The sequence below is a fragment of the Myotis daubentonii genome, chromosome 9 (genome assembly GCF_963259705.1).
Source record: "Myotis daubentonii chromosome 9, mMyoDau2.1, whole genome shotgun sequence".
In the NCBI taxonomy this organism is placed as follows: domain Eukaryota; kingdom Metazoa; phylum Chordata; class Mammalia; order Chiroptera; family Vespertilionidae; genus Myotis; species Myotis daubentonii.
In genome coordinates this window covers 44,422,754-44,432,948 of record NC_081848.1, presented here as the reverse complement: position 1 = coordinate 44,432,948, position 10,195 = coordinate 44,422,754, and the positions used below count along the sequence as shown (strand labels likewise).

At 36.4% G+C, this 10,195-nt stretch overlaps 1 protein-coding gene and 1 pseudogene across 1 annotated transcript; both read right to left on the bottom strand.

Annotated features, from left to right (window-relative positions):
• Positions 1-687: 687 nt before the first annotated feature.
• On the bottom strand, positions 688-1,637 carry LOC132242097 (olfactory receptor 51F2-like; annotated as a pseudogene).
• Positions 1,638-8,613: 6,976 nt separating this feature from the next.
• Positions 8,614-9,561, bottom strand: LOC132242096 (olfactory receptor 51F2-like). Its single transcript, XM_059711012.1, has one exon. It carries the CDS (start codon positions 9,556-9,558, stop codon positions 8,614-8,616), a length of 945 nt encoding a protein of 314 aa, XP_059566995.1. The 5' UTR covers positions 9,559-9,561.
• Positions 9,562-10,195: the final 634 nt, after the last annotated feature.

Here is a 10,195-nt window from a genome sequence, read left to right as displayed (position 1 = left end):
GGACTCAAGGGTCCCAGGTTCGATTCCGGTCAAGGGCATGTACCTTTTTTGCGGGCACATCCCCAGTGGGGAGTGTGCAGGAGGCAGCTGATCGATGTTTCTCTCTCATTGATGTTTTTAACTCTCTATCCCTCTCCCTTCCTCTCTGTAAAAAAATCAATAAAATATATATTTTTTAAAAAGAAAATATGTTTGGGAGAAAGATAAATTAGTAGTAACATAAGAATATAAATAAAAATATAATCACCACCAATCTATAAATTTTGGGAATCTGTGAAATGTAGAACAAAGATAAAATAACATTGACAGATGAAACTGTAGCCCAAATAAGTACAGGAGAATATTGAAGGGGAAGAGGAGGCTACTCGAAGACATGCTCTAAATTCTGAGTGTTGGGTTAGAGAATTCTAGCGAAATCTCAAGTCATTTTACTTCTCTTCCTCAAACCTAACTTAGCTCTATTTGTGCCATATTTTAGGTCACAGAGAAACATGCCTATCTGGAAAAAAAAATAGTGATAGAGAATTTTGATCTTAAATTTATTTCTAGCCCTTAGCCTTCTTACTTAAAGTTAGAGAGATCTTTAGGGATGCTTTAATCCAAGCATAAGACTCAACATTTTAACTCCTGTAAGTGGCATTTTACTCATCTATTTAATGACCAGAAATAGGAAATTAAAAAACCCAGCTAGTTCTTTGCTGCACTGGGATGGAGAACTTTCAGCACAGCCCTGCGTATCTGTTTGGTCTTCACACTGTAGATAATGGGGTTCATCACAGGGGGGATCAGCAGATAGGCATTGGCGATCATAGTATGTACATATGGTGGGGCCTGTTTCCCAAATCTGTGAACAAAGGACAAACTGATCAATGGGATATAGAATACAGTAACGGCCCCAATATGGGAGATGCATGTGTTGAAGGCTTTCTTCCTTTCTTCTGAGGATGCAATGCTGAGGACAGTTTTAATGATCAAAACATAAGAAAGGATGATAAAGACCGAGTCTACTCCAGCAGTGGTGATCAGGGCAGTCAATCCAACTGCACTATTAATCCTGGTGTCTGTGCATGAGAGCTTCATCACATCGGGGTGGAAACAATAGGAGTGGTGGAGCACATGGTTGCAACAGTAGGATAGTCTTTTCAGAAGCAACACCAAAGGAGTCTGTATTAGTGTCCCTCTGGTGATGATTGCTACTCCAATCTGTGCTATTTTAAGATCAGTTAAGATAGAGGCATATCTAAGAGGATTAGAAATGGCCACAAAACGATCAAAAGCCGTGGCCAACAACACTGAAGATTCCATAACAGTGAAGAGTTTAATAAAGAACATCTGTGACAAGCAAGCATCAAGCTGATCTTCCGGGCACTGAACCACAATATACCCAACATGGTGACTAGGGTGGATATGGACAGGCCGAGGTCAGTGGTGGACAGCAGGGAGAGGGAATAATACATGGGTTCGTGGAGGCCGGGCTGAGTGACAACGGCAAAGAGAATCAGGCTGTTTCCCGAGAGGGCAGTTATATAGAGAAGGCAGAAGGGAATGGAGATCCAGATGTGGAAGGCTTCCAGCCCAGGAACACCAGTTAGCAGGAAAATGATGGAGGAGGATGTGGCATTCTAGAACATTGACATGTTGAACTCAAACTGCAGAATCTTAATCTGAGTATCCTGCAATGATAAATCATATTTCTCTAAAATGCAGTCAACTTGAAATTAATTACTTCACCACATAAACATTTATAAAAGATAATCTCTATATTATATTAAAAGCTCAAAAGATTGGTTTCAAAAAAGAAAACTAAGATTACATCTAATCAAGAAGCATAAAATAGGAAACAAACAATTATGTGAGGATACAGACCTTGTACACAAACAAATCTAATAGAGGCCTACTTTATTTGAATTCACATGTCTGTTCAGGGAGGTTTATACCCATTCACTTCCTGATTTCACTTGGTCAACAGTCAATAAGTATTTGTTGAAATATGTCTATAGAGTTGTACAAAATTTTAGATGAACAGCAAACAATATATGCAGTGATTCAATTTAGTCAATAAAGTAAGTTAACTTCCAGTGACCCAAAGAGAAATCTTCTCTTTATCACCTGAGTACTTTCTGTCAATCAGGTTGATAATATCTAATCATAATGAAGAGCTAACATTTGTTGAGCCCCTACTATCTGTTAGATGTTGTGATAATATCCTTTATGAACATACACCCTATTTGCAATCTCATAACTTGAACTGTACCTAATTAATTTTCATACCACATAACAAGTATAAACAAATCAAGACAATGATAATCAGGACTATTTGAGTATAGAGAGTCTCCAAGGTCAGTATTATAAATATTTTGATGTTATGAACTTTTAATTGGCATCCCAAATTAATTTTTTAGGATTGCATATTCTAAACTGATGGATTCAAGCATGGACTGATATACATATCAACTGAACAACCCACAGGATGTGTTACTAAACAGTGTGTGTCTGGAATTCTCTATTTCTACACTTGATCGTAGCCAAAAGGCCGAGAAGCGATGGAATTCTCTATTTCTAAGTAATGATAATATATATACTGCATAGAATTATTGTGAGGATTAAATTACTTAATGTGTGTGAAAAACTTGACTATCTCACTGTAATGTAAAAAATCACCAAATATTAGGTATTGTCACTTTTAAAAATTAAAGCTAACATTGTACCATAATTTCTTTCACTTCATTTTCCACTTTTATTTGCATGTCCCTTATACTTATCCACATGCCTTATGATCTGATAGCAGAGAGAAAATATAGATATATTATCCATCTGACTTAGACAATGTCCCCTGATTAATATTTTCTTTATGTGGTCCCTTCTTCCTCCACATCTATGACTTTCTCAACCTTTCTTAATTCCTTCTTTAATGAGAATAACTCTATGCTTCTTTTCAAAGACAACACTACCACCCAGCTTCTCAATCACTTTTGGAATTTTAGTTTAACATTAAATTATTGGGTACATGTTATAATCCATACAATAGGGATACAGAAGCAAATTAGACATGGCACCTGCCCTCAAGGATATTAGTAGATAGTGAAGAAAATGAATGTGTAAACAAACAAGTAAAATGCAGTATGATATACACACTAAAGTGTTTGTGTTTAAAATACAGAGGTTGTATATATGAAAAACTTGTGTGGGGAAAGGTCAAGAAAGGCGGTCTTGAAGACATGAAGACAACTTGTGCAGAAGATGATAGATAAAAATCACCATGAAGAAATTCTAAGCACGTCAAGGTAAGTGGATTTCGGTATTCTACAATGCCACTATAGCATGAGATACAGCGTGTTGAAAGGTTGTGTTTGAAGGTAACCAGGATCTAATATGGAATTATCTTTAAGATAGTAAGGAATGTGGAAATTATTTAAACACTGAAAAAAGAATGAATATAAGATCTCTTTCTGCTCCAGGAAGTAACTCCAACATTTTTTGTTTTTTCTTTGATTTATATTCCTTTTCATGTGTAACATTAGCATAGTTTGTAAGTATGCCAACTTCATTTTCAAGCTAAACACAATGTAAAACAAAAAACAAACACAAACACACAATTAAAAAAAAAATCCTCTCTTATTAACCCTGCTTCCCTGTAGCATGGACTGATATCCTTTGTTTAACCAACAGTTTATTGAACATTTGTTTATCCTCATTTCCCTGATGGTTCACACCTATAGTTGAAATCTGGCTTCTTTTTAGACTGAAACATACTCTGTCGCATTAGTTCTCTGTTGCTGCATGAAAACTAGCACAAATGCATGACTTAAAATAAGACACCTCCCTTATCTCACATTTCAGTAAGTCAGACATCTGACACAACATGACTAGGATCTCTGCTCAGGATCTCACATTGAGCTCCTTGTGGTGTAGGACTGGGGTCTCCGTTTTCTTGCTGCTGTGGGCTGGGGGTAGCTCTTAGCTCCCAGCCATGTTGTTCTGTCACAACATGATATTTGCATCTTCTACTCCAGTAGAGGAATCTCTCTGCTGTTTCTTGACTCTTTAAAAGGCTCAAATGATTAGGTCAGTCTAATCCAGTATAATCTCCTTTTTGATTTGCACTAAGTCAAATAATCAGGGACCTTATTTACATCTGTAAACTCCCCTTGCTATACAATATAACATAATCACAGACGTGATACCCCATCACATTTAAAGGTTCACTCACAGTCAAGTTGTGGGTTTTATACTAGAAAGGACATAGCGGGCAGGAAGCTTGAGGGCCCTCTTAGAATTCTGCCTACACAACTCTCTAGGTCATTCAATCTCCAACCTTCTATAGATTCAGATCTTACATAGCCTTTGATTGACCATCCTTATCCTCCAGTTCCATCACCTCCATTTTATATAAAACTCTCATTAGTTTTTGCAGGAACTACAGCAATATTCTCACAAATAATTTCTCTGTCATAAATTGCAAGTGTTTCCAAATTTTCCATATTGCATGAAAATAATCTTCACATCACTCCTTATACAGAGCTCTTCACTACCTTCAGCAAAAGGTTAAAATTCTTTATCGCTTCACTACAGCAGCCAAGGATCTTTCCAATCTCACCAAAACCTACTATTACTGCTACCTAACCTCTTCCCAAACCCATAAAGTCAACCTGGGATTTTTTTCCTACTTCAGCAAGCTACCAAATGTAGCAAGTTCTTTCACAATGCTGTCATTTGCTTTATTCAGGTATTTCCCACTCTTCTTTGAATGAGCCTAAATTCTAAAGATTAATTATTTTCTCCTTTGGTCCATTTATCGATTCAGCATTAATTTATTTACTTCTGGAAGCACTTTGTGACATCACCTTCTCTATGTCAAGTCAGAAGGAAATGCTCCTTCCACTGGAGTCACATTCTTTTTTATTTATTCATCTGGAATAGAAATTGTTCCATTGTATGATCATAGTTTTTTTAAAATATTCCTCTTACACTAACATAAAGTACTGGCAAGTAGATAATTGCTTATTTATCATTTATTCCCAGTGCCTTTGCACTGTATTATGCAGTGTGAGAAGATAATAGATACTTTTTGATACAGTTTAAATCCAAGACTCATTATTTGCTCCATTGGTTCATTTATCAAGTCCACATTAATTTGAACTGACCAAAACAGCTCCTGCCCTGTTTGCCAAGAAGTGCCTCAGGAGCTGGCGAAGTGTTTTCTTCAGGGATGGGTGGTATATATAAGCACCGTGACCCAGGCTGCCTGAAATCTCTTAATCAGAAAACTCCTGGGAAATAGTAGAACTATTCTAATGCAGGGATCTCTATTAGCAAAGCTTGGGAGCAAGGGTAGCTTTCCTTTTATGTTTTTCTTTTCCTGTTCACAGTATCCCATTCTCTTTCTTTTGCCGCGTGTGTGTGTGTGTGTGTGTGTGTTTGTATGTGTATGTACATCTTCACATATTGCCTGAGAATGCTGCTTAAGATTTTCTTTTTTGATTGGCAAAAAATCTTCATGTAGAGAATTATTTTTAAAAAATTGAAAAACTTTAAAGTACATTAAAACTAATAGGCAGTATCAAGTTTAGATACAGAAATAATCATAATGAAAATGTGTAAATATCCCCCTACTTAATTTTTATTGTTGTTTAAGACTATTTTTTAGAGCAGTTTTAAGTTCACAGCAAAATTTAAAAGAAAATACAAGGAATGCCCAAATACACCTTGCCCCCACACATACATAGCTTTCCCCAATAGAACCATCCCCCAACTAGATGGTACATTTGTTACAACTAATTAACCTATATGGACACATCATTATCACCCAAAGACCACAGGTCACCTAAGAGATCCCTTTTCTTAAATTCTGACTCTTAAACCACCCTGGAACTTCTTGCACGAAACTCCTGAGCCAATGTAAATAACTATTTTTGGAAAGATATATTTATTTAAATGCCTCTTTCCTCCCTCTGGGAATTCTTTTCTGTAACCAGATCACCAGGAACATATAAATAGACAGCTCCCAGTATTAAGTCTCATAACCGTGGCTATCACAACAACATGCATTGGATCTCAGTTCTTTTTTAAGGTGGAAGAACTAAGGCTAAGATTAGAAAACTGAGGCTCAAAGGAATCATGTGCTCACATTCACCCGAGTCAATAGCAGATTTAGGAACTGAATTTTCTCCTTTCTGACTCCAAATGCCATGTTTTCTACCAGTCCTTATTTTAAAAGAACTCAATTTTTTAAAAACTGTGGAATGAATGAATATGAGCTCTTGACTATATTCTATATTTGTAAAAACTTTTAAACATTGCAGCAATTATTTTTAAGTTAACATAATAAATGAATCAGTTGAATATCTACTACTGAGTTAACCAATTTCTGAGCTGTTGGTTTTATAAACTATCTGAATATCATACAGTCCCTGATGCATTCAGAAAATATTTCAATGCACTAAACACTGACATCGTGCAAAGAAAAATTATTTGGTGTGGAAGGGGAAGTTATTCAACCCTATCCTGTGCTTTTTGAAAAGTCATCCCAGGAAGCAGCAGTCTTTATTTATTTACTTACTTACTTACTCATTTTTTTAAAATAAATTTGATGTATAACACTGTGTATATTTAAGATGCAGTGTGTGTTGCTTTGCTACATTTATATATTATAATATGATTTCTAATGTACCAATATTTATTACATTAATAATTATAGCATAATATTATTGTCTATATCCATTACACTGGGTAGTAGATCTCTATTACTTTTTTACAACTCATTATACGTTTGTTCCCTTAAACACCATCACTCTTTTCCACGCCCTACTACCCAGTAATCACCATTTTACGCTGTTTTTTAAACGTTTAGCTTTTTTAGATTCTACATATAAGTGAAATCATACAGTCTTGCCTTTCTCTCTCTCATTTATCTTACTTAGCATAGTGTTAAGATACACTCATGTTGTCATAAATGGGAGAATAAATTCATTTTTCATGGGTGAAAAATATTCTATTGTGTATATGTACCACATTTTTTTATCCATTCAACCATTGATGAATATTTGGGTCATCTTCATATCTTGGTTATTGGGAATAATGCTGCAATAAACATGAGAGTGTATATATCTCTTTCAAATCCTATTTTCATTTCCTTTGGGTGGAAAGGCTGGATTATATAGTAGATTTATTTTTAATTTTTTGAGAAAACTCCTTATTGTTTTCTATAGTAGTTGGGCCAATTTTTACTCCCACCATCAATATATAAGGGTTTCCTTTTCACCACATCCTTGCCAGAAGATACTTGAGCAGATAGTCTTTTAAAAGTGAGAGAGAAGAGAAATTATCTCAATCTCACAAACTTAAAAAATAAAAATAAAAATAAAAAGTCTTTCTGTTCTAAGGTCAGGGAAACAGTCCCTGCCCAATCTTGTCCTCTTAAACCATCTCCAAAGATGTTCTCTTTTGCAGGAGTATTCATGAGGAGTTCTCAGGAAGACAGAGCAACCAGATTTAAGAAAGAAAACCTTTATGAAGAATCCAGAAGCTGCCTGGTGAGAGACATTTACCCAGCAGGAACACAAATTCCTAGGAGAGAACTCTAAATAGCTGTGTCCTGCTAACCTTTGTGCCCCAAATGACAAAGTATGAAGGGCAATTTTTTTTCAGTCTAACTCAGTCTACTTCCCCAAAGGATAGTCCTAGAGATGAATTTCAATTCCACTTCTTATTCAATAGCAATTCAACCCTGAACAGCTGCAAGTCAAAGCTTTAATAGGGCAAAAGTAAGGGACAAATGATGTTAATGAATTTCCCCTGTGTTTGCTCACCAGTGGTTTGCCAGTATCACAGCAATCATAAGACATAGAACCAGGTAGGAATGGATTTGCTCAGTTTTTCTTTTATGATTATGAATATGTTCTAAAACTTTTTGTGGTGACAGTTGCACAACTCTGTGAATATAATAAAAACCATTCAATTTTGTACATTTAATTGATAAATTGTGTTGTGTGTGAATTCTATCACAATAACAATACTGTTACAACAAAAACAAAGATGAATTCAAGATTATAAGGCAAGTGGAGAGAGCACACATGCCCAAACTACTTTCACCCAAGAATGGGGAGAATTTGAGTTGAAATAAAGATTAAATTAGTAGTATCACTGGATAACAGCATAATTAGTGATCTACAAATTTGTAAAATTCATAAAAAATAGAACAAATGATGAAATAACATTGATAGATGAAACTACAGCTGAAATTTTATACAGGAACATACTGAAGGGAAAGTGGAAGCTATTAAAAGGGATATTCCAAGTGTTGAAATAGAACTCCATTTAAAAATATGTGGAATACAATGAACAAAATATGAGGAATCTAATTTAATGAACAAAATAAACTGATGAACAAAGTAGAAACAGAGGCATGGATACATGGAACAGGCTGAGACCTGTCAGAGGTGGGTTGAGTGGCTGGATGAAAGAAGGTAAAGGCATTAATAAAGTACCAGTTCCTCAGAATAGACTGGAAGCATATAGAAACATGCTTTTTCAAGGTATGATTGTAACTCATTGGTAAATGATAAAATATGAGTTAGATAGGACTTTGTAAAGATATGGTAATCTAAAAATTTCCTAAATTAGCTTAGAAAGAAATATTTTGAGCACAGCCTTACGAATTTGCTTGGTCTTTACACTGTAGATTATGGGATTCATTACAGGAGGGATAAGTAGATAGACATTGGCAATGAGAGTGTGCACAAGGGGAGGGGCGTGCTGCCCAAATCTATGCACCAGTGACAAGCTGATCATGGGGATGTAGAAAATGGCAACAGCACTTATGTGTGAGACACAGGTTCCAAAGGCCTTTTTCCTTTCCTCTGGGGAGGCAATGCTGAGCACAGAGTGGATGATCAGAATATACGAGAGGAGGATCAAGACAGAGTCTACGCCAGCAGTAGAGATAACAATGGACAGGCCAAATGCGCTGTTGATCTTGGTGTCCGTGCATGAAAGCTTCATCACATCTGGGTGGAAACAATAGGAATGGTGCAGAACATGACTACGGCAGAAGGACAGACGCTTAAGGAGCAGAAGTAAAGGCACTAGAGCTGTTGTTCCCCTAATAACTACTGCAAAGCCCACTTTGATGATCCGTGCATTGGTTAAGATCGTGGCGTATCTCAGCGGGTTACAGATGGCGATGAAGCGGTCAAAGGCCATCGCCAGGAGTACTGAGGACTCCATGAAGGTGAAACCGTGGATAAAGAACATTTGGCCAACGCAGGCGTCAAAGCTGATTTCTCGAGCATTAAACCAGAAAATACCCAGTATGGTGACCAGTGTGGAAAGGCACAGTCCTAGGTCCGTGCAGGATAGCATAGAGAGGAAATAGTACATGGGTTCATGAAGGCTGGACTCAGTGATGATGACAAACAAGATCATTCCATTCCCAGAGATGGCAACGGCATAGAGACAACAGAATGGGATAGAGATCCAGGCATGGTAAGTTTCAAAACCAGGGATGCCCGTAAGGAGGAAAACTGCAGGGTGGGAGATGCTCTGATTGGAGGATGGCATGATGAGTGAAAGAAGTAGCTTTCCCTAGGGAAAGAAACGCATATCCTGTAAAAATAGGGAAGAAAATCATTTTCATTCTCTTCTATATATTGCATAAAGTACGTTCACTATGAACCTTGTCCTGTTCTTCAGCGGAAGTGAAGTGCATACCCAGTTATTTTTTTCTTAGATTTAGTTAATCTAGGGGAAGAGACAGACCACTAAACTGTATGACAACACCTGGGCTTTAGCAAGATTCCCACATGTTATATCTAGGCTTCAGCATATTTCCATCTATGTATGAAACAGGGGGCTACATAGATGATGGTAACATTTTCTAGTTTTACCATCTATGTTCATGGGCAAATAGGCTAGTTCTGGGCAATCATACAACAACACAAAAGGCAATTCATCCTGCTTTTGTTTACTTATCAGTTTCCAAGACAAAAACTCTTAAGAGGATATTAAGATGTATAAGTCCTTCGGAACCCAATGAAAATAAGATAATAAAGATAATATTCAATATTCATCAGAAAATTCAATCAGAAAAATAATTCTGATTGAACAAATACAAAACAACTATTGGTTTAAAAAAAAAAACTACTGGTAAATACTGGGAGAGAACCAACTAAAATTATTCAAATAGCCCTAGCTGGTT

Excerpts from the sequence above, each read along its gene's own strand:
- LOC132242096 (XM_059711012.1), bottom strand. The coding sequence starts at position 9,558 with ATGCCATCCTCCAATCAGAGCATCTCCCACCCTGCAGTTTTCCTCCTT.